Source organism: Melanotaenia boesemani, chromosome 17 (genome assembly GCF_017639745.1).
Source record: "Melanotaenia boesemani isolate fMelBoe1 chromosome 17, fMelBoe1.pri, whole genome shotgun sequence".
NCBI lineage: Eukaryota > Metazoa > Chordata > Actinopteri > Atheriniformes > Melanotaeniidae > Melanotaenia > Melanotaenia boesemani.
Genome location: NC_055698.1, coordinates 4,064,177 through 4,090,162, shown reverse-complemented (window position 1 = coordinate 4,090,162; position 25,986 = coordinate 4,064,177). Strand labels below are relative to the sequence as shown.

The window sequence follows — 25,986 nt, the reverse complement described above, 5'->3', positions numbered from 1 at the left end:
TCCATCTCACGTTAAACTGATCAGTTGATCTTTGACAGCAGAATCCTGGTCAGGGTTAAAAACTGTGCATATTAAATAAGGGCTTTAGAGATGTGGTAAAAAAGATCTGACTTGTGAGGGGCAGTGGTTCTGTTACTCGCCCCCGTGTTCAAAAACCACACAATTATCCTGTTTGTGCTGCTCTGAAATAAATTTAGATGTGATGTGTGTGACTTGAAAAGTCCCTGCTTGCAGTTGAAAGTTGCACAAACATCAACAGTCAGTTTGCTGGAAGTTTTGCTTTTATTAAATGTGTTATGTAATTGGGAGCATTCACAGAGCTCCCATAATGATCTGTCTGGAAAAACAAGGCGGCACATAAAAGAATGTTTTACTGTAGGCTGGCGGCTGCTTTCGTGTTGTGTTCGGATTCAACAGTTTTGTTTGTTCCTCTGTTTACTGACTACATGGTAAATATCTCCAAACACTCAGCAAATATGTGGCTCATACTGTATACATTCACTACCATATTCAGACACACAACTAACTGACACTGTAGGACTGACAGTTTAAGCTTACTTAGGGTCTGACACCACAGGGCACCTGGAAGTTTTCTGTGCTTTGCCAGATTAACTGAACATGACGACAACTTATTTATCTACTCATCCTGCTGTAGTGGCTAGAGGACACTTGTTTGCAGGTGTGTGGACAGTTGTAGATGTGCACCGACTCTTTCAAACCTCCCCACTCTCCACTCGGTTGGGTGGTAACTGCTCTGAAAATCTATAAATACTTTGATGACTTGGCTGAATTTAAAATACTTCTGTTAGCGAAGAATGGCTTTGGACCGAAAAGTGTCTCTCTTCTAAATGCTGGGACAGGATCTTTTACATATTTTCTTAATCGTTAATGTCTTCAACTTTTGACTAAAAGCAAAAGCAGCAAATGGGTGCTAGTTAATCCATCCATCCATCCATCCATCCATCCATCCATCCATCCATCCATCACCATTTATCTGAGGTTGGGACATGGTGACAGCAGCAGGGAAGCCCAGGATTCCGATTACCTGGCCATTCTTCCAGCTCTTCTGGGAGAATCCCAAGGCATTCCCAGGCCAGCGAAGGGACATAGAGCCTCCAACATGTCCTGGGTCTTCCCTGAGGCCTCCTCCTGGTGGGATGTGCCCAGAACATCTCACCATAGACGCTTTCAGGAGACATCTTAACCAGGTGCCTGAGCCTCATCTGGCTCTCCTCAATGTGGAGAAACATGGCATCACTATGGACAATCCAGGGACCTATCCACCAGTCGAGCCCCCATCCATCCACTTGTGCTCCCCCACATAGAAAAAGATCAAATTTTTGACCTGGAAAAGACTCTCCATCTCTTTCCAACTGTGGCCTTTCGACTTGGATTTGGAGGTCCAGAGGTTCAGTTTTGGATTATTTCAGTCTAACACTTTAACATGTATTTCAAAAGTCTGGTTTTGGTTCATTTGATTAGAAAATACATTCTAAGAATCAAATTCCCATTTAATGTTTCTGTGAACAGCGCTTCCGTGCTGAATTACAGAGGAGGGAACTACACAAAAAGAAGAGAATGCTGACTGATTTCAATCTGATTTCTTTCATTTTAGATTTAGATTAAATAAAAAAAAAACATTTTTAATAGAAAAGGATTGTGGACATGGCACCTTCTGAGTGGTCCTTCAATACGCTGCATGAACTGAAGCCAAACCAGTTTTCCCGCCCTGGTTTAATTGTTTAATGGAAATGCACGCTGAAGCCTACCTCGAAGAAGATCCGGTGTGGGGTGAGGCCAGTTGTACGTCCTGATCAGCTGCCAGTCAAAGTCGTCCTCTTGGCCCTGTCGATATTCGCACAAGCCAGAGTCTGAGTCCTCATCAAAGGTACAGCCAGCTACAAAGAAAAATACGTAAAATGTCTTACAACAGGTCAAATGAAGAAAATATACAAGTAAAGTTTCTTTGCTGCTTAGAATAAAGTGAAGAAACCCATTACTGGAGGAAGATGATTGCTCAGTTACATCACCACTGTCTTGCTGTAATTGTCTTAATACATCAAAACCTGGAGAATCTTGCATCTATAAACTAAATTACAGCTAATACTTGGCACCATGAAGTTAGCACAGACTGTCACAGACTCCTCTCTTCTCTTTAAAATCTACCACCATTTGTTGCCATTAGCCCTGTGGTGCAAAAACGACAGCCGCCACGGGTCACCCTGATAGCCAGAAATAATGGGCAGCAGCACTAGAGCAGCGAAGGGGCTACTCTAGCTGATGGAGGACAAGAGCTGGGCTCTCAGCCGGTGAAGGTGACCTAACCCTGTCTGGCATCTAATGGTTGCGTTCACTATTCGACCATTATCACACAAACCACAGGCTTTAAAGCCACCAGCTCAGCTGCCCAACTCGTGGAAAAGAGTCTGTTCTTGTTTAGTTGGTCAGATAAGAAGACATGCACACTTCTGAAAGTGTGAAATTTCATATTTGAACAGATTTTGGAGAACCATTATGATCAGGCATGTCTGTGAGCTTTATGCACAACATGCTCTCTAGAGCTGTAGCCAACAGACATCTTTAATGTTTCCACTGTTTCCCTGATTAACTTATTCATTGCTATCTGTGAAACCAAAGCCCTTTTCAAACTGCTTTTAGTCCAAATCACAGTCTGCAACCACGAAAATAATGACACAGAACTGTATAAGCAGGACGTTTTCAGTCAGGCCTGAAAACACAAAGACTGTCTATTGATGAACCACCTGAAGGAGGATATGATTTCCTTGTTTAGTCTCGCTGACATGGACAGATTGTGTTACTCATCATTCAGGTCATAAACACTGGCTCCAGTAGTACAAGATGGAAAGACTTAGACAAATAGAAGCACTCATTGACTAAATGGGTTCATTGTAAGTCAAGACAGAACAGTCTAGAAATCCACGGTTAAAAGTAATTCTGTGTGGCAAATCACGCAGGACTTGATCAATTTTAGCTCTTCAGCTTTTCTTCAGATTACAGGGCAATCCTGCTGAACTTAGAGCCGTTTACACTTCTGTGTTTAATATAAAACCACCACCAATCATCTTTAGTGTTACCTTCAATAACACGGTAGCAAACTGAGCCGAAGTACTTTAAAGTTCCAGTGTGTAGTATTTGGGTTCTAGCAGGGCTGTAACTTCTTCCATAAATCCAGTTCAAACTAATTTGAATTAAACATGCAATTGTATTTTAATGTCTCCCTGAGTGGCAAACAACATCCATCAGCATCCTCTTCCATCACTCTAATGTCAAATTAAACGCTACAAAACGCTTGAAGAAAAATAATCTTTATAAATTGTTCCTTAGATTGCAAACTAAAGAAGCTGAGGACAGGTATAAGTCAGGACAGATATAAGTATAAAAGATATAAGTATACGTTGACAGCCACAATGAGAATGGCAAATTTATATAATAATAAATCCAATACAAAAAGAACATGGGAAGTATTAAATAGTATATTTGAGCTAGGATCTAAAAAACATGCCTACCCAAGATCTTTTTGTGGACTCAGATGGTGAAAATCACAACATGAATAAGATGGTCAATAACTTCAGTAATGTTTGTGTGAATGTGGCCCTGAATTAGCCGCAAAGATGTCAAATCAAGAAATGGAGCCAAATTCTGGAACAACAGCTTTATCTTTCTCTCCCTTGCTGAGGTCATGCCAGTGTTTAACAACAGAACGAAGCATGACTTCACAAACTACAACCCATTTCACTTCTTCCCCACTTTTCTAAAATACTTGAAAAAATTGTTTGACCAACGGTTAGAAAAATTTATAGATAAACACAATTTAATTAATAAAGACCAGGATAGGTTCAGAGCCAATAGATTCACCTCAGTGGCCTAAACTGATGCTACAGAAGAAATATCAAAAGCACTGAAGAGTGAATAATATGCTACAGCAATTTTCATTGACCTCAAAAAGACTTTGACACATCAATCATGAGATATTATATAAGAAATTAGAATGATATTAAATATGGGTGTCTGGGAAATGTGTAAAAAGATGTTTAAGCGTACAATATGTACAGATATGTACAAAGCATACAGAATATGTTCAACTGGGAGAGCTCTCTTCCAGATGTCTTGACATTGCTTGTGGTGTTCCCCAGGGGTCAATATTGGGCCCTAAATTATTTAATTTGTGTATTAATGATGTTTTAGTGTTTCTCAATTAGTTAAATGCCTTTTGTTTGCAGACAACATAAATATATTTTATAGCCATGACAGTTATGACTCATTATTACTGTAAATAATGAACTAAGTAAAATTTAAAAATGGTTGGAAGGTAATAAATCATCCTTAAATTTAAATGAAACTAAAATATTATTATTTATTATTACTAATGTTTAGGTTTAATGACACACCCTAAGCTAAGCTGGAAAACACACATCAGGCATAAAACAACTAAAGTCTCCAAAAGCCTTGCGATAATCAATAAAGTTAAATATATCCTTGATCACAATGCTCTACAAACATTGTACTGTTCTTTAATTCTTCCATACCTAACCTTCAATGGGGCAATAACTTCACAAATACAACAAAGTCACTACTTTTACTACAGAAAAGGTCCATACAAATACTACATGAGGCTGAGTATCTGGAACATACAAATCCTCTCTTTCTTAAATTACAATTATTAGAAATGCATGATCTTATAAAACTACACATTTTACAGTGCATGTTTAAAGCTTTTCATCACCTGTTACCTGTTAGTATATGAACAACCTTTTTCTGCTAGAGACCAGCCGGGCGGCCTGAGAGGATTTGGGAACTTTATAGTTCCAATACTAAGAACCACCAGGAGAAGTTCTTCTATGTCTTGATGTGGTGATAAGCTGTGGACCAGTCTGGGCTCAAACTAAAGCAATGTCAAAGCATTTACCATCTCAGATCCCTTTATAAACAGAAAGTCTGGTCACAATTCAGAGGCAGTGAAGTTCAATGGTATTTATGTTGTAAAGGTAGTGGGATCAGATGTTCTTTATCCTGGTGGTTCCTGTTTACTAACGCTGGTAATCGATCTTCACTGTTACACAATCGTGGTTTTTCCATTACCATAGCTGGTATTAGAAACCATTGTCAGCTGTGGTAATATCAAGTTATAAATACGAGTATGTGTGGTTTTACACGTGCGGATATAACACTAACTGTATGTATAATTGTTATTTACTACTGTCTGATTTAAGTCAGTTGTGGACCTAACTGTACAGCTACTGTTCTGCATCTTCTGTTTGTTTTATTCTTGGAACACTATCTGCTCAAAATAAAAAGTAAAAATGTTTGATGAGATTGTAGAGACTTTCTATTTTTAACAAGCCTCTGGCAATGGGCCTTCTGTAGCTGATGGTGTTGAACAGCAGGCAGTCAGATGATGATAAAGACCCATTGTTGACACTGCAAAAACATGGAATCATTTTCCTTTGCTTTGCAACCAAAATCCTTTATTTTATTCTGATGTAAAAATGTGGACATCCAAAGCTGTGGTGTGTCACTATGATAAAGTACCTTGATAACGAATCTCTAAAAATATTTAGTTTGAGACTAAACAGGGTTAAAGTTTTGTTTAAATGTCAGACTGAGGTCTGAATTAATCTTATGTTTGTTATTTTCATTGTTTTGTGATTTGATTTCAGTGGAAGTGACTGATAAAATCAGGAAGCAATGTTGTCACAATCATTTTCTTGATCACTGGCTACTGAATCAAATCTAATGAAAACCATAGTGTGGCAGAATTTGTGATATCAGCAAACACAGACTCATTATTTATTGAAATGGCATCATGATCAAACGTGATTACCCTCTTGCTTCACTTTGTAAGCTACTGAGCAGATTGGTTGTTGTAGGGCAGGAATCACCGATTCCAGACCTCTTGGGCCAGTGTCCTGCAGGTTTTCCTGCTGCGACACACCTGCTCAAATTAATGGGTTATCAAGGGGTTGGTGCAAAACTTGGTAATAAGCCGCAGAAGAACCATTTGATTTGAGTCAGGTGTGTTGCAGCAAGGAAACATCGAAAACCTGCCGGACACTGGCCCAAGAGGTCCGGAGCTGGTGATCCCTGTTGTACCACCTGTGCTGTGAAATCCAAAATACTTCCAAACACCACTGCTAAGCTACTTAGAGCTTTGATTTAATCTTTGGATTGGCTTTGCCAGCTAATTCTTGCATTTTTGTACCAACTGAGGAAATGTACCTTTAGTTTATATACAGGGTCAAGAACGCTCAACTAAATCACAAGACACTATCTGATCCAACCATCTCTACAGCCCATGATCTGGATTATCTCGAGTCTAGTTGATTAAAAGTTGGAATTTGTTTAACAAGATGTCTCTGGAACTTTCCCACTGGACTTCATAGTCAATGTTTCCAGTAAACGAGCAGCAAAATAAAACCCAAGCTTCAGTCAAGCAACCACCAAACAGGAAATTAATGTGACTAGTACTTTTTCAGCTGTCCATTGAGTCTCCTCAGGTTTGAAAACAAAGTGTGATTTGTACAGCTGCACCTGCCCAAAGAACACCTCGGGAATAAAAGAAGGGGGTTCAGGGGAGCTGCTCATTTATAAGGCATACAGTGTTTTACAGGCCTGTCACCAAGCTGCTAAGCTGGCAATTGCTCAGCCTGACCCTGCTTTAGAAGACAGGCGTAACGGTCCTCTACCCTAACTCCAGACACACTCAGTTAGTCCCACTGCAGTAGCAGGACCCTCTTCACTACCAGATTGTATTAAGGCTTGACAGCTGTGCTGCTAGTAGAGAGTGACTCTGACTCTTTGCCAGTTTCTACTTAATAGTATCCCGCTTGGCCTACTTCCCCATTGTGGCTGTTTGTGTTTTGTTAAGAAATTCCATCTGTTTTCTTAAGTAAAACATGAGTCCGAAATGTTGCAATAAACTACTTTTAATTTAGGACTCACCATTCCTGCAAACCAAACAAATACCACCACCTACTGCCAGTGAACCCCCCCTTCCAAGCCTACCCGTCTGCCTGCAGCCAAGCGAGTCTCCGGGTGTGTAAGCAGATCAGAGCTATAATTGCCGCCTGTGTGAAGGCTGCATGTTGTGCAGCTTTGTGTCCACTTATCTGAGAATGAGAATGCCGAGTGGTTGAGACAGGGCCCACGGTGAAGGTTTGTTTTTTATTGAGAGCCCTTCAGCCCCGTGAAGAAATGTCACCATCAGACGAGTTCCACTGACTCCCCTCATTAAGACTCATCCCTCCACGCCTCCTTTGCTTTTAGCCCGCAAGTTCCTCTCGGTGCACAAATGAGCTTCTCCGGCAGCAGGAGGGAAAGCCCATGTAATTAGAACAGCCATGTGCATTTGTGAGGGATCTGTGAGCGTCTTTTTTTGATGTTGAATAAAATCGTAATGAATCCATCAGGGCCACACAGGCTAAGGCCGCCAACGATTCTCAGGAAGATTGCTCACATTTCCACAAAAAAAACCCCCCAAAAACCCAGACGTATGAGAAGAGAGCTCTCAGAATGCCAATTGCTTATCAGAGGCGATAGCAGCGCTCTGTTCGGCAAACTCCCCCAGCGATGTGAAACATGGATGAGGCTGCGATAACTTCAGTGAGACACTGTCAGAGCTGACAACTCTCTCAGGAGGAGAACAAAGAGGGAAGAAAGGAATAAATGTGTAAAAACATAAGGCATCCCGCACTTTGAAAGGCTGGAGAGGTAATTTGGCAAACAAGACTTCAACTTGTTTTCCTTTCTCAACCTCAACACATTCTTACCTCCTTCTTATGTGGAAGAGATAAAACATTTAGTAAAAAGTTGCACTATGGCCGTCAAACTTTAACTTTCTCATGTTATAGCTGTACAATAAATCATCAGGTTAAAGCTCCTCTGAAGCAGAAGCTTCATTTTCAAATCACTCCTGCTCTAAATCAGCTGCAGTGTTTCCTCAGATCCAGCCTCACTGAGCTACGATGTACTTTTATTCCCATTAATCTCATGTCTGCTGAACAGAGCACTCCTCCAAGTGTGATGTAGTATGGGGGAGAGAGTTTACAAAAAAAAAAGAGCCAGTAAATCCTGCAAGAGGCAGCAAAGAATCTCATTATTACAGCTTTCAGTGATGGTCTAAATACTGAGTCAACGTTTCTAGCCTGAATTTGAGGGAAAACCCCAAATTTAGTCATTATGGTGCATTTGTCGTAGATAATTTTCAGCACACACAGAGCAGTAGTACAGAGGTTTATTAAAGGCTGTCTGTTGAGTTATGGCCCAGAGGAACGAAACGCATCCGGCTTTTACATAATTCTGTGATATATTTCAACATGATGTGTTCTGTGTCGATAGTTGGTCTTTTCCTGGGTTTTGCAGCATCATCTAATAATGTTTAGTCTAAAATTTAAAGTATTCTCAGTTGTTTTAACATTTATAGGCAAACATTAACATTAAAGGCAAAAGTCAACATTTTGAGATCTGCATGGAAACATGTTACTAAAGTTTGACCTTTGCTTCAAAACGTTTAAAAGATGAAGACCTGTGTGGTGGGGAAATGTGGAACTGGGCTGTTCAAATTTTAATCAGAGCAGTGCTTATTAAAAGGCAAGGAAACACAACTACAACCACCCTTCCACACCGTATTGTTATAAGTAAGCTTACTATGATGCAGGGATCGCCATCGCCGGACATCCTGGGTTACTGTCCTTCAGGTTTTAGATGTTCCTCTGTTGCAACGCATCTGACTCAAATAAATTGGTTATCAAGAGGCTGGTGCAGAATTTAACAAGCCGTTTGAGAACCGTCTGATTTCAATCAGGAGGGAAACATCTAAAACCTGAAGGACACTGACCCACAAGGTCTGGAGTGGGTGATCCCTGTTATAATACAATGACTTCTGACTAGCTAACCATGCCACATATCCATGTATCCAAAAACAAGCTAGCCAACCGCTCTACCTGTAACAGGAAATTTTACCTTTTCTACAAGCTTCTTTTTTTGAATTTGGTCTCACATCTGAATTATTAAAACATAGAAATGATGACTAACTGGATTAAAGTTAAGCAGGAGAAGGGCCAACATACCTGCACAGAGGATCTAATTTTGCACTTACTGGAGTTCCACACTGTGAATGACTTCTGTACAGCGCTAACACCACATCCCGGAGGTTTGGGGGTTGCAAGACCTCTCAAAGACTGTCATTTTGTTCAAATCCACAGTGAGAGTTTGTGGTCATACTAGCTTCCACCACAGAAATCTGGGATTAACGGACACACTGCTGCCACAGTTGTTTTCATAAACAGATCAACACATTCCCTCTCTGACTAACATGAGTCCAAACCATGATGTAAGATCACAGATGGAAGGCTACAGAGCGGATTAGCATAGTGCCATCCAATATTATGAATTTGTCTTATCCCACAACACTGGTTAAAATAGTTTAACCCCTTAAAATCCCTAATTTTTTGTCTAAAATGTGCTTTTATGGATAAAGATGTGTTGGACTTCTTCGACTGGACCCTTCCTGGTGTAACAGGAGTTGCATCATCATCTGCTATGGGGAGTACCAGATAAACTTCATTTATGACTAGAGCCCAACGGACTGGACCTGCCCTGCTTTTCCACCATGCGAGCAGATCGGGATCCTAATTCCAGCGGGAAAGCAAAGGTGGGGCCTTATCCTGTATGCTAACAAGCGATGGTGCCATCTTTACCATCCAGCTGTTAAAACTGTGATATGTAGCTATGATTTGGAGCTGCTAGCTGTTAGCATTAGGGCGTACTAAGTACCACGTGAGTTCTCACATGTCATCGCACGCACACGAGTTCATCTATAACATCACTGCACCGCTTCAGTCCCAGCATCCAGATGCATTTTCCTTATTTCTGGTGATTATAACCACATCCCATTGGTCACTACTCTTGCTTCTTTCAACCAATATGTTGGCTGTCCCACAAGGAAAAATAGAATAGACCTGTTGTATGCAAATATTAACAACCCACACTCAGTCTCCGCCCTCACTTCTCTTGGCCAATCAGATCATAACCTTCTCCACCTGCAGTCCAAATACACTTCTCTTGTGAAGAGGCAAACTGCGACAACAATGCAGGTCAGGAGGTGTTCCCCTGAAGCAGTGGAAGCACTCAGAAACTGTTCTGCCACCACGGACTGGAGTGTATTGGTGGATTCGCACTGTGAGGACCGTGATGGTGCAGTGGGGTGCTGAACTGACTATCTTAACTTTTGTCTGGACCAGGTGGTGCCTGTTAAAATAGTGATGTGCTTTGTCAGCAACAAACCGTGGATTACTTGTGAGGTAAAGAATGTCCTGAATAAGAAGAAGAGGGTGTTTGGGAGCAAAGACTGTGGGAGGATGAGGGAGGTGCAGGAGGAGGTGAAAAGCTGCCTAAAGGAGGAGGAATACAGCAAGAAGCTGGATATGAAGCTGCGAGACAACAACATGCGGGAAGTCTGGAATGATCTGAAAACCACCTGTAGCAGCAGTAACGTGGGCTGTATGGCTCTCCTGGAGCACCTCATGGCACGGTGCCTAGGTGCTCCAGGGGGAGAGGGGGAGTACCGGGCCTGGTGGAAGACTGTTGGGTGGTGCCAGCGGAGCAAGCTCCAGCTGAAAATCCTCTAAAACAAAGGAAGTGGTGCTTGATTTCTGCCGGGCACCTCCCTCTCTGCAGCCCATCAACATGGATGGATTGGAGATGGAGGTGGTCTCCACCTGTAAGTACCAGGGCCTGCAGCTGGATGACAAACAGAGCTGGTCAGCAGAGATGGAGGCAGTGTGCAGGAAGGGGCAGAGCAGAATGTACTTTCTTAGAAGGCTGGCCTCATTCAGAGTCTGCTCTGAGTTACTGTACATGTCCTATCAGTCCATGGTGTCCAGAGCCCTTTGCTACGCTGGTGTGTGCTGGGGAGGCAGCACTGAGAAAAAGGACATTCAGAGGCTGAACCGGCTCTTATGGAAAGCGGCTCTGTGGTTGGACTGTATCTGGAGTCTGCTCTCTAAGATCAGTGTGATTCTGTCCAATCAAGAGCCACCCCGTGAACCCGGTCTTCTCCGGGAGGCGCTCCATCCAGACTCCTCTCTCTGGGGGGGTCCATATAGAGACTGAAAGACTCTTTTGTCCCTCATCCATCAGGCTATATAATGCAGGGAGGAGCAGGATGATGTCCAGATATGTCCAAACCGTCTTTACTGCTTTAACTGTTTCAGTTGATTTTAGTGATGCATTTAATTATTTATTGTTACTTTTACAAGTTTATATGTTTTTACTTGATTTTATTGAGTCTGTCTTATAATGGTGAATGTGAGCGACAGACTGCCTATCTATCTATCTATCTATCTATCTATCTATCTATCTATCTATCTATCTATCTATCTATCTATCTATCTATCATACATACAGAATACAGAATATGGTGTAAATCTAAAGATAAATTCTTCAGTACAACTGATAGTTATATTAATGCATGCTCCATAGAAAGAAAAATAGAAGTTATTTTATCCATATATATTTTTTAAATGAATCTGCTGATTATCAATTATAAGAATTTTTTTTTCTGCCAATTATTGTAATCGGCCTCAAACCATCCATATCGCTCAGGCTCTATTTACTACTGCTTAGTAATAAGTGTTTACTGAATCTGTTATGACTGTAGCCTGGAATGGTATACATCAGTGGTGCCCAAGTCCGGTCCTCGAGATCTACCATCCTGCAACTTTTAGATGCGACCCTTCCCCAACACGCTTGAATCAAATGTCATTCAGCTCTGCAGAGGCCTGGTAACGAGCCAGTCATTTGATTCAGGTGTGTTGGAGAAGGGTTGCATCTAAAAGCTGCAGGATGGTAGATCTCGAGGACCGGACTTGGGCACCCCGGGTATACATCATTCACATCTCAAGAATCTGAGCTGGTGTATAACGTGGAGGTGCCTGGAAGGGAGTACAACACATATTTATTTGTCACGTTGCAGTCATGGGACGTCCGGTACCAAACACAGGTGTCATGGTCTGTGTGTCTTTAGTTTGGTTTTCCTCCTTATGGGTTCATTGTCTTGTCTGGTTTCCTGTTTTACTTTGTAGTTCATTCCCTTTGTGTATTGTGTTTTGCTTCCTGTTCAATTGCTCACCTGGTTTAATTGGAAAAGCACTTCACCTGTTCCCTGTTAGTTCCTCTGTGTATTTATACTCCTTGGTTTCAGTTTTCCTTTGTCACATCATCCGTCCTGCTTCCTGTGGTTCTTCCCTGTTGTGTGGTTCCTGTAATTCTGGATTTTGGATGAAATCATTTGCTCCTGCATCCCGTCTGCCTCCTGCCTCTCCATCCTTTTTTCCGCCGCATCGTGTCAAAACAGAGCAGCTCTTACTGGAGATGTTGAGCAGTGAAAATGGACAGAGAAAGTTCAGAACGTGAAGCAGCAGCAGACGTTGAACATGATGACATATTTGCTGTCTGGAAATATTTTGGCTTTAAAAAGGACATGGACCAAAGTACTAGCAGTGAAAATGCTGAGGAGCCACTGTTTTAATCATCCACGTGTGCCTGGGTGGTTTATTATATAACACTTTTTCTGTAATGTAACCAAGTCAAGATGCAGAATTATTTCTGCTTTACTTGAACTTTAAAGTTTAGTTTCCACAAGTTTCACAAAACATTTAATTTAGCTTAACTTGGAGCAGTTTCTATGGTAACCACAAAGCCACGACCACATTATATTATTATGATTTGCTCGTGTTTGAAGATTTCATCCTTCAAAGTGTTCATATAAGGAGTGAGCTGAATCTGCAGTGTGTGGGGGGGTCAAAGTCAGAGAGTAATGGGAAGAGTATAGAGTGGCTGTGGGACAGCCTGAAGAGGCCCTGGAGGGAGATTAATGGGAGGAGGTTTAGACCAGCCTGACCGCCTGCAACGGTCCCATGTCCAGCTTCTTTAGCTTCTACAGTGAACATCACGACCCTGATTAATAACCCACACACCAAGCACATCAACACGTTATGATGGAGCGGGCGGAGAACACAAGCCTCTTACACAGCATTTATCCTGGAGAGGGAGAAATAAGAGGGGTGAGACTGGAGACGTGGGCTGAGTGAAGAGTCCTCAAACATGGGGAGCAAAGAGAGAGAGCAAAGCCAAAGAGGGGCAGGGATAATGAGAACAAATCACACATAGTTCAGAGCATGAAGAGCCAGAGGATCCTGAGAGCAAGACTTCTCCTCCCTCTCTGCAGTCATACGGTGTGAAACGGCGAGATGAGGCCGGGATGTGAATGGGTCTGATCTGTTCATCTATACATAACAAAGACCCGTATTTAAAATGATTCTTTCAAAAATAAATACATGATGCAGAGCAGATGGAGAACTTTCCAGCCACGGGGTTGGTCTTTTCAGAGCTTATCTCTGGTAACTGCTCTCCATGTGTCCTCACCATCCATCTGATCTGATTGCTGCTTTTTCACGTTTAATTTCAAACCTTTTCCTTCCAAGCAGCTGCAGTTTAAAGCCAGCTCTCTTTTATCTGAGCTGATATTCTACTCAAAATTCTCCATTATTTAAAATGATACTTATATTTGACCAGTTGAACCTGAGCAAAAATATCCTCCTGTACTGATAAAGCCGCCACCTCCGTTAAGCTCGTCTCATTGCATTAAATTCCTCCGGCAAACCAGCTAATATTGTGTAACGAGGAGCAGCGCTCTGCCGGCACTCCTTTAATCTCTGAGCTCTCAGATACAGCGGCTCTGTTGGGACCAAGGATCCGGGATGTTCTGCCGCTTTTCTTGTTTGGTTTGAGATAAAGCTCCATTGCTGCGTGATTTGCATTCCAGTGTGAGCTGGTAATGCATCAGACCTGACAGGTTTACCTACGGAGGGGGACCGAGGGAGGGACGAGAGGTGCAGCCCAACGCCTCATCAGTACTGAGCCGGCAGAGGAATCTCCCCGACATCACTTCTTCATGGACCATTAGAAACAGCCACTGCACTTTGAGAGACGCACCAAAGAGGACGGCGAGTTGCAGATCAGGATAGGTTATTGAAGCGGAGCCGTCCTCTCTGTGGCTGAAGACTTCGTCAATATAAAACTACAACACACACATCACCTTTTAATTCCTTTAGTGAATTTTACCCCCGACAGCCTGAGACTGCACTGACAGCAGTCATACATGCTATTAATTATGCACACACCACACGGAGATACCTCTGGATACCTCTAACACTCTGTAGACTCTAATTACAGAGGACTAAAGAAAATGTTGCATTCGCTTACACACAAGAAGTCTTTTTGTTTTAGGCCTTTAGGTCCAAACACACTGGGGGCATTTCCTTCATTATGAATTATTCATTTTATTTATTACAAATAGTTTACTTCCATTCCTTCTTTCCCATCTTTGTTGGTGCATTTTGTTTTTTGGAAAAATCCAACACCTTGTTGAATCATGACTTGAATTAGTCATTTTTTTAGGAGGTAGGAGGGGTGGTGGATGGAATCAGTCCACCCACTGCTTTCAGCTATGAGAGTTTGAATAAAAGTCATTTTCTTTTTAGCTAATTTGATTGGTTTTTGCAGCTTCTAATAAGAAACTTATTCACTTGGAATTTCTAAATTTCTCACTTTTGCAAATGCATGACAGAAAAAAATAATTTTACATCAACTTGATATTTATCAGTTTCAAGTACATTTAGGGTTGAAAATGTGACAATGACACAATGTTTCAGTAAAACAACAAAAACATAAATAAAATTAAAAATAGAAGATCCAGTTTAAAAAATGAGCTACAGTATATCCATCCATCCATCCATCCAGCCAGCCATCTATCCATCCATCCATCCATCCATCCATCCATCCATCCATCCATCCATCCATCCATCCAGCCAGCCAGCCATCCATCCATCCATCCAGCCAGCCAGCCAGCCAGCCAGCCAGCCATCCAGCCAGCCAGCCAGCCAGCCATCGTCTACACCAGTTTATTCCCATGCTGAGCCAATCCCAGCTGCCAGTATAGACTGAAAGGGTAAACACTGCACGGGTTGCCAGTAAGTTAAAGAAATTCAGAGCCAAACTAAAAAGATGATTTGCAGCCCTTTTAATGTGATGATAACCTTAAAACCAGTAAAAGCAAACAGACTGTTTTTGTGGAGAGATTAATCTAAATCTGCTTGGTGGAACAACAGCTGTCTACTTTATCATCAATGGTCTTGATGTGAGGATTTGACAGACGATAGCTCAGCATGTTTTCCATGGGCTGAACTGCTGAGACTTTTACAAGACAGCAAATGCAGAGTAATGATAATGTGGCTTCCAAACTGAGACAAACCTGCCGCGGTCAAATGAAGAGGAAGTATGTCTTCTTGAAGCTGCCGACATGTTTTAGATATAATTCCTGCCTCAACCTCCTCCCCCTCCAACCAGCCTTGTTGCTCCAACCTGCTGCACTCTCACCAGACTGGGAAGAAACCCCGACAAACACACAAAGTGGGAAATGGAAAAAGAAAATCTAATTTCCCTCTAACTGCATGCTGTACTTTCCCCGCCTGGGTTGGGAGCAGACGGAGAGATTGGCACTGCAGGGCATACGCTGTTGTGTGAAATTGTTTCATTACTGGTGCACAATGGTTCCAGTTGCTAACTGCAACAGCAAAGTTCCCAGTAAGCCAAGCCAACAAAACCCAGTAACTTCAGATACAATAACACTCAGAGATCTTTCAGGATACTTAAGAAGGTAAAAGATTATTTACTGGTCTATAGGAAAGAGTCAGCCTCTGTTCTGTCCCCACAGCCTGGTGGACGCACCGCGGTTGCGCTTCGCCACAGAGCGGAAGAGTCTGGGGTTTCAGCTGAAGCATGTTTATGCAGAGGCAATCACAAAACTGAATCCACATGCGTGTGTGTGTGTATGGAAGTGCTGGCCTGGCAAAATGCATCACTATACACCCCAATCCTGCTCTCAGCCACCTCCGGTGTGTGAAGGAGTCATAGCAGGCAACGGCAGCTTAGTGAGAATGTCTTCCATCGTACATTACCCCACAGCTCTGTGTGAAAAACCGAATCCAAAACTACACATTCACAGACTTTGAAGAGTGTTACTGCTTTAGGCTCAAAATACCACATGGATAATGTAAAAAAAAGAATAGCACATCAACTAATTCAGTTACTAGAGCGATGGCACACTACAAGCAAGACTGCTTAATACCTGAGCCAATCACCAGGGCAAACAGCAGAAATCTCCACTGCGACCTACAGTACAACCACAAAGAGCTAAACGAGGAGTTCCTAAAATTTAGTGTTAGCTAAAACAATGCTACTTACTGTAAATTAAATCAAGCAAAAGCTAGAAAGTTCAACAGATATCCGTGCATGACAGTTTTGCAAGTGAAACTCTGTATGAGAAAAAAAAAACGAAGGTTCATCAAATCGCAAATCACATCGTCATGGCAACTTTTAACATTGTTATTGCATTTATCCCAATATCATGAAGCCTTACTTTTAAGACAACTGTCTCCACATGCCTGCCAGACCCCCCTCCCACCTGTGAGTCTACAGATCTGGAGATAAATTAGACTTCACGTGTTGCTACATGAGGGAGACGATGACGTGGAGGATTGGTAGTCAAATCAGTTTCCCTTGACATTGTTGGTGAAATCACTGAAAGCACCTTTAAATAAAACTAAATAGTGGGAGGCCACCAGAAATAATGATTGTGATGCTATTACACATGACATTACATTATTGGAGATACTATATAATAGAACAACTGACAGAATAGAAAGCTGGACTTCAGGACTTGATAAGTGATCTTCCAGGGAGAAAGCTCCACGTTGGGCTCTGGGTGAAAAAGGCTGAACAAGGACAGTGATGGTGAATGAGACTGCAAGAGCATGACTCAGCAATAATGTACCTTTACCACTCCTTGATATCTTATTACACAAAGTTCTACCTTTTAAAATGTAATTATTTAACTTTAAAGACGGCTTCCAGCTATTGTTTGGTTGTAAATCTCCACAGTGGTTTGCTTGTGACTGTTTTACATTCAGGTCACATAATACAATAAACCATGTGAGGTCCTGCTAGTTTTTATTTCTGAGCCTAATTTATTTTACCACTTGCTTCTGATTTTAATCTATTTATTTATTTTTAGTTATTATTATTATTATTATTTCCCTCTTGTTCAGTGATAATAATAAATAAAATTACGATGATAACGCTCACAATACAATAAATCATAAAAAACGAGCGGCCATTTTGTTTTTGATGGTGTTTTAGCTGAGATTTGATTTGTTTCTCCACAGATTGTAGATGCTTTTCATTTTCATGGAAGAGGTTATTTTGTATTTAAGTTCTGTATTTTAAGTGATTGATCTTGAGATAAGTAATTGTTGTTTTAAATATAAAGTATCCTTCTTGCAGCAAATAATTGAATCTAAATGAACTTCATTATATTTTAGTGCTTCTCCTACCACGTAGGCTGTCATGGTTTTCTTTTCACAAATATAGGTATGATGGTCAAAATATCATTAAAATTTAATGTATTACAGTATCATTTTGGGGAAGATCAGCAGTTTTTAGACCAACAGCAAAGTATTGATTAAGCAGGGAGAGGATAGCATAACAGAAACTTTATGTGGACATGAGTATATTTTTGGATTTATTTGTACTTTCAGTCAAATGTCTGTAGGAGTTTGGTATGAATCATAAAATAAACATGAGAGAAAATAGCTGCAGCACAAATGCCAAACTTGTTCCTCTCTTTTCGTTATCCATTGTCCACTGCAGATGTTCTCAAACAACAGATACTGTTAAATGGGCTCACCTATTCTTCTGTTTTCATTTATACAGCCCCAGATGAGAAAAAAGAGCCTTTTCCAAGCCACACAAGCATGCCTCAAGACCTTAAAAACCGAGTCTTTGAGCTTTACTTGATAACTTAGTGGTGAGAAGAGTTGTTGATAAAGCAGCTAGCTTCACAAATGAACTGGAAAAGAACTCTTATGTAGGGCTGATAAAGGTCTATAATTACTAAATGTGCTTTATATTTGACTGAATGCCTGTTCTGAACAAGAAGAATCGGTGTTTCCACGGAGTTTGTTTCTGAGGTATCTGTCTAGGCCAAACGTTACAGCACAGCTGAACTGGCTGTTGTTAAATGGAAAATCTGATGAACACTGATGGAGAGAGAAGAGGCTTCGGCTAAGACATAAACTTCACCCTTTGTTTGTTGCAGACTGTGTATAGAATCTCTGCCAACAATTTATTTAGGTGCTACAGAAATAGCTGCAGAGGACAAAGCAGATACTTTTCATTAGACCAGGCTCTCCACTTCCATTTCTCATTTAATCTTTCCATTGCCTCTCATACTCCACAGAGACATCAATTACAGAGCTCCATCTCATGCGATGTGAAGCTGCACCCTAAAACCCATCAGAACTGCTTAGCCCGTTAATGCTATTGTTAGAGATGTCATGATGAGAGGAGCGCACGAATAGAGGTTGATGAATAAAAACAGACCTTGTCCGATGATGCTCAAATCACCCTAATTAAGAAGACAGCGGGTTTTTACAGCACCTGCATTAAAGCAGGAGGCCTGCTCGTGGTCGGATGCATTTTCATGTTACATATGAAAATTTCATCTGAAGTGCTGGAGGAGACGCATTTTCCCCTTCATGTGAAAAGCTGCTTTAAGTGGCTATGTCAGGCCTTGTCTGTCCCCTCCAACAGAGGAACGTTCATTTCAGGAGTGACCTAAATGCATTATTTGCAAGCGGCATCTTCCTCTGTGGTGATCATGTATTCATGTTGGAGTTATTGTTGTCTTTATGTCCAAATCTGTTACCATCAATTAGTACTTCCAGTCTTTAAAACTCTCTTAATTTTTAAAAGAGAAATCAAATGTCTCATTCTGACTTCCTCAAAACAGAGGCTCCAGAAATAGCCTGCATCCACTTACTGGATGAACGTATGGTGATGGAATGCATGGACTTATACAAGATGCATGGTCACATGATGTCATGACAACCGACCCCCCCCCCCACTGCTTTGATGCCGATTTCCTTACAATAAAGTGGTACAAAATAAACACCTCTGAGCAGAATGATCCCAGTCCATGGGTGCAGAATCTAATATATGCTCAGGAAAAGTACTCTGAGTGAGTCAACAGCCACAACAGGATTTCTCATTCGTCTCTACTTTCTGTATACAGAGCAAAGCAGGTGTCATGCTCTGAATACCAAGTGAAGGAATGTCGGGATTCAGATGTCAATCCTCTGCTCCCCTTGTGTGTCCTTAGAGACCCTCAGGCTTCAACGCTGCCGATGCATCGCGTCCCAACTCCTGAGGGTTCCTACAGGCAGCTGCAGAGGCCCTGACCTCCATTACTGAGACAGGCCCCTGACGGCACACTCTCCCCGCCATCGCAATCCCAACAGGCACATGGCTAGACAATGCACTCCCCACACCTCCCTCCTGTTCATACAAAGAACCCGCTCCCACAAGTCATCTAAGGTAGGTGCAAAAAGCACACAACCCAGTACAATGTTTGAAAATTATGTGGCTTTGCAACCATTTTGTTCGGCCTGTTTTAAATGTATTGTAATGACTGACTAAAAATGACTATTACAGGTAAACACTTTGGCATTCTCAACTCTAACAAGGAGAAAAACACATTTCATGACATTTAGTGCTTAGATTAAACATGTGCTGAGTAGGAACTAGAAGCATTTTAGTGCTGAAACAACAAGCTCCAAATAAATATTCAGATTTTATGTCCAGTTTATACTGTAGATCTGCAGGAAGAGCGGCCTTAGAATTAATCATGCACTTAGGTGGACCCTTCATGGTAGTGTTGTGAAAGCTTCAGCTGAGGCTGGAATCAGTTTATGAACAGTTTCAACTAGAAGGTCATTGCAATGTAAACAGAACTGAGCGACTCCAATGTCTGACAAGGAGTGTAGAGGAGATCCAAGGGTCCAAGAAGCAGACTGGGGCCAGTAAGTGATAGGCTTTTCTTTTTATATAGCACCTTTTCAATCACAACTACTCCCTTGCAGTGCAGAAATGCCTCCTCGCGATGTGTTTTCAATCACGGGTACTAGTAAACTTGCTTGTATCACATGCATGTGCCCGGTGTTTACTGTGCACCTGGTCCGTTTTAATGCACGTAGTCAGTTTTCAAGCGCACCCCTTTTGGAACTAAAGAAAGTATGGACATGTCTATGAAAGAAACGCAGTAGCGGTCTACGTGCTGCATTCAGGTGGCGAGCAGATGTCTGACAGCAGAGTAGCTAATGCTGCTGGAGGCGGCAAAGCAGGTTCTGTTAAGAAATTCCGACGTTCATGTGAAACGATTTAATTCTGCTGACAATGTAGCTGTGGGATATGCTGAAGTTTCTGGTGCTAGTTACTGTGGAAGAATGAGGTGAATCACCAGGATGCATCACTAGTGATTTTACTGCATCCTTTCAGATTTTAATGCACCAGGAACGCAGGACACGTACCGAGCAACATCACTGCATAGCACACTTTTAGTCCTGCTGCCTACTTTCAGTGGAAGACATTCATATAAAACTTTTCATTCCATACATCGGCACACGCCCATAGCATTCACATACACATTAAGAATAATGCCTGAGGGGCAAAGTGTGGTTCTGTATCCCACTCAAGCACATTTCCACAGTGTGACATGTGGGCTGGGGAAGCTGGTAAATGCTCTAGCAATCTTCAGACTGGCAGACCAGAGCTCCACCTCCTCACAGCCGCCCACAGCCACTCTGAACACTAACATTTATTAGATACTTCCTGCACCCATCCCCACCATTTCCTTTTACAGGTAAATGCACGATGCACCTTGATTTTTCTCAGGAAGTTTCCCTGGTTTAGTGTTATGCTGAAAGACGCGTCTTTCCTGTTCAGACCACCCCCACCGGGTCAAGGCCGATGGCCGCCCTTCCAGAGTCTGCTTCTGCGAAGTTTTCCTACATTCATGGAGGATTGAATGGCAGAGCAATGCATTGCACTCGTTTCCTTAGCTAGGTAATTATTTCATATGCATTGGTTTATATGAAGAGTTAATATAAATTGGACTGATGTGGATTTAATAAGTTCTTTCAACTGGATTATAATTAGGTTAGAGTGGATTGGACTGTATCTTTAAAAGAGCTTCGAGATGACTTTTTTTATTAATTAATGCTATGCAAATAAAGCTATTAAAAGATATTTCATTAACCACAGTAGGCACACTTATATAGTAATATAATAATAATGCATTGCATTATTGCAGGGATTTTATAAAAAGTATCATCTGTATTTTGTCAAACATTAATGTGCTTCTAAAACTCAGAAGAAAACCACATAATTCAGGGGTGTCATGGAGTCACTGTACAGGGCGACCTGTGTTAGACATCCCTCAGACGTTTTCAGCACCTCGTTAAATCTAGACTAAGGAATCCAGTTTTTTCTGCAGGCAACAAGCACCTGGTACTGCTGCTAAGTTCAACGTACTGATACATGCAGAAGCACTGCTGCCCTGAAAGCAAACTGTGGAAAACTTAGACACAAGCAGCTGCTGCCACAATAACACCCCCAAAAAGCGACCTGTATTTTTACCCACACAAACAATATGCTAAACCGGCAGAACAAGGCGCCGTAACAAAAGCGATAAGATCCCCCTTTTAAGAGATCAGCCCTCCTCAGAGAGTCTCACTGTCTTTTGCTTCGACTTAATTACAGCTCACCCCCCTTTCACTCCACCGAGGAGAGAAGAGAGGGCTTTGATTCGGATGCCCTGTGGAACACTTGATCCTTTCCTTCCGGTGGCATCATTTACTCCCTTTTCTAAGCAGTTTTGTCTTCCGCTCACACTTTCTGCCTCTTCACACCCCCCAAACCACCACACACACACCCACAAAGTGCTCGGCTGAGGATGCGTCAAGCATCTTTTTGCCATTCAACAGCACATGAAAGAAATTTTAAAACCTGGAAACATGAGGAGGTATTCAGTAACAAGAGGCTTTACATGACATTATACGCAGCTCTTCCCGCAGCAGCCTTTAAATTTGGCTTGTATTAAGAAGCTTAGCAGTGAGAGTGCTGTCCATTATTATGATAAAATATTACCCAAATGTCCAAAATGCAGACACTGTTGCTCCTCAGTCTTTCGGTAGACCGTTAGCTGCTTAACTTAAGCATGTGGAAGTAATGCTGCAGGAATAAGCCACAAAGAGAGTAACAGAAAGAAAATATTTCCCTTTTTCTTCATTAAGTAGGAGCCACACAATGCAAGCGTCCACCATATTCACTCTTTGTTTCCATACTCAGACTGTGCGTAATCATGAGAAGCGGTTGAGATGAGGAGTAACAAGTGTCATTCAATCAAGCTGCCATGAGAGCCGATGGAGTGACGCCTGCAGCAGAAGAGAGGCCGATATGGTCTCAAGTAACAATTATGGACGATGGCAACTGCAGTGTTAGGAGCAGTACAGGCAGAAATCGGCCAACGGGTCATAGGGATGAGTTAAGATGCAATTTGGTGGGTCCTGCCCAAGGACACGATCCGCTTCACCACCTCAGCCTCTGCTGCCTGTCAGTCACACCGAAGGGTCAAGTTTTCTAAGACTGGACCCCACAGGGACGGCAGAGTTAGTCCCATAAAGACAGGAGCAGGTGTCTAAAATCAGATGCTTCTGATATTTCAAACCAAATCAGATTTTATTTAAAAAGAACTTTTTATACAAGTATCACAAAGTGCTTCAGCGAAGAATTTCTCAAAGGTAGAAACACAACAAGTTTATTACAGACGAATTTAGGAAACACACAATAATACCTCCTCTTTCTTTGTCACACACACATCGAGCCCACCTCCCTCCCCCACTCTTACAGACTCTCTTACACAGTACGTCTATAAACACATCACCAACAGGTTTATATCGCGGCACCGGTGAACCAGGTGAGGAAGCCGTATGTTAGAGATCCATCCACATCAAGAGCCAGCCTACGCATTACCACAGAGGTCATTGCCATAGAAACCACCCAGACCAGAGCAGTCAGGGGCTCAGACCGCAACCATAAGGCTGCAAGGCAGGGCTCCTAGCCATCCAGACAGGATTGATCACCATGGCAACGACCCTATAGTCAGAGCAGATCTGGCTCCCGAGGGACCCCCCCATGAAAAAAAAAAAAAAATTAAAACCTTAAAACATTAACAACTAAAATATGAATGTTTGAAAATATATATTAAAAAGTTCAAATCCACCATGCACATGGGTAAAATAGAAAAAAGAAAAAAGCAGAAAAAGCTAAATAAATAAGCAGTAATTAAAATGAATGAATAAATAATCAAGAAAGAATAAATTATTTTAAGAATAACTAAACACCACTGTAGCTGGGCTTGTGTTTACAGGGAAAGCCAGGTTCCTCCTTTACAATCAGTAGAGTTTAAAATGAAACAGCTGATAACTGATATTTACTGAGGATCAGCTGTTTGGCATTGGTAGAGAAGATGTGGCCACTTTCTCATGGGCTCAACCCACATATTCAACTCTGCTGCTTATCCCACTATGTTTTCCTTACCGATGTAGCTCCATTAAAAACGGGAATACACACAATTTCCAGTGGTGTTATAACAAAGAAATAATTCACCAAATACTAATTAACTGACAAATTTGTTCTAATTTCTGAAACTAAAATTATGGATTATAGCAACTGACATGCTTTTTTCTAGCCTGTCAGACGTACAGCTACTGCTCCCTCATTACAGTCGAGACTTCCACATTTCTTCTTCTTTAAGCGACTCTCATCCAGGACTGATGATGATGGAGCGATACACCAATAAACCTGTGACACGTGTAACCCAAGCAAGCTGATTCCAAGCTGAATAAAACAAGTATTATTACCACAGTCTTATAATTTTTTTCCTCCACTTCATGCAAAGTTTAAGGGAAAATATTGTTTTGGTTAGAAGAAGAATGAAAAAAAGCTTCAGCTGAATGAGCCGACACATGCAGCCAGAATGAATTTTACACGGTGCACAGAAAGGGAAAATTATTATTCCTGTCACGTACGGAAGAAAAATAAAAACACAAGGCTTTCTGATTCCTTTGGTATCTTCATAAAAAGCAGCACAGCTACAAATATGTGCTGTTGCTCGGGGTAACAGTTGCACATGTATTCCCATGTTATTAGAGGCGGGGTAAATCAGGCGAAATTTGTCTCCTGTTTTGGAGCTTCAGCCTGGCAGATCCGCAGCAGGCAGCTTTTTGTGTAAAGAACTATGAGCGAGAAGGTCTGGGCTCTGTGGTGGGGCTTGTAATTATCACAACCAGGGGCCAGCTCGGCTTGCACTCTTATGTTCAGTGGGCCGACCTTGACACCGTCACAAGGGCCCTTGGAAAGCACAACAGTAGAGGACAATGTCAACCCCCTCCCCTGCACGCTTTGCCTCCCTCCCCGACGGCGGATGCTGACCTCCGTAACGGGGCAGTAGAAGCTGATAATTAGGTGCTTAGCTGTGGTCATACAGAAGCACAGATCAGATATGCGGGCCTATTGAGTCACTGGGGAGGAGTTTTAAGATTGTAGAGCAAGGGGAAAGAATTACAAGGGTGGGGAATTTGTGCTGCATATTAATAGTGATGGATGTAGAGGCCAGTGCCCACAGCCCACATGGCCATCTGGGCTGAGTTAGAGAGCAAGTGGGACTCTTTAAAGGTTAACTACAGTCTTTCTGCCTCTGTATGGCATGTCGGGGATGTCCACTCGGGTGCAGGTGCCAGCATGCCAAAAAGCTTATGTGTCCGTCTCCAGAGTATTAAGTGAGGAGTGAAAGTTTACGATGCGGTAATATCCATTATGACACTTAAGCTGCTGTTCAGATGATATTTTAAAGCTCTCCATCCATCACTCGGACTGGACCGCTGAGACCCCCCTTGACAACCCAGCTTCTTTTAACATTCGCATTCCCAAACAGATGCCAATTTTTTACAAGGAGCAGCTTCCGGGCCAGTCCGCAGTGCAAGCACATAAGTTTGTTCATTAGTTTGTACCACTTGGCATCTGGCCTTTGGAACGAAGAGATCCATGCATCAAGGTAGAGAGAAGAGCTTAAACCAGCAGGAAACCAAGCTGCAGCTGCAGCTGACCTGCAGGCCGGACACATTCACACAGCAACCTGTATGCAGTCAGGAAGGTCCAGCAATGTGTCTGAACGTCCTCATGGATGGAATAACTGCATATTTTACCAATGATAAGCCCATCATCATCATCATTTAAATTTGGTGACAGCTGATTAAAAGAAAAACGGCCCCATGGCCATGTACTTTATCAAAGCTGATCCCGATGTGCATTTGAAGACACCATGTCCTTTCAAGGTGAGGCAGTGGGCATCTTGCCAACACCCAGCCCTCAGCAGGTCGTCTGAGAAGAAATATCACATAGTGAATGTCTTTCGTTGGTCAGGCTGGAGAGAACACGGAGAATAACCTTCCATTACTCAGGCAGTGCATCACACTGAGAGTGATGCCTTATTGGGGCAAATGCACAGAGCAGAGATTTAATGGAAGGATGTTAATGTTAATGACGCAGGAATAACTAAGCAACCCAGGGACAAATTCTGTGACACAGTCTCAGCTCTTCCACTGACTCCTCATGTTTTCTAGACTTTCCTTCCCTTTTTTCTGGTGCTTCCAGTGGGTCTCTTTCTGTTAGGCTGTGCTCGGATTGTCCACTCATCCACTCTCCCACATTGTAGAGTTAGCTATAAAGAGGACTCTCTGGAGATAAGCGTAGACAGCTGCCGATGCTTTTAGGACACTTCATGACTATGCACTAAATATTTACATTGACAAATGGCAACATTCTCAATTGTTGAGAAAAATCACAATAACAAGCTGTAGACATTAGCGTTAGCACACTGTCAGCTCAATAGCTGCATGATGGTCAGTTTCAGTGGAGTGTACACTTCTGTCTCCTAGTAAAGAAGAACTG

General features: G+C 42.1%; 1 protein-coding gene across 7 annotated transcripts in view; it reads right to left on the bottom strand.

The window, feature by feature from the left end:
- The window catches only part of LOC121627999 (receptor-type tyrosine-protein phosphatase U-like), a 236,992-nt gene that overhangs the window by 161,420 nt on the left and 49,586 nt on the right, over positions 1-25,986 (bottom strand). For all 7 annotated transcript variants that reach the window (XM_041966886.1, XM_041966889.1, XM_041966887.1 and 4 more), the window contains exon 2: positions 1,770-1,898. In XM_041966886.1, the coding sequence (XP_041822820.1) occupies positions 1,770-1,898 (129 nt within the window). The remainder of the gene's footprint in view (positions 1-1,769; positions 1,899-25,986) is intronic.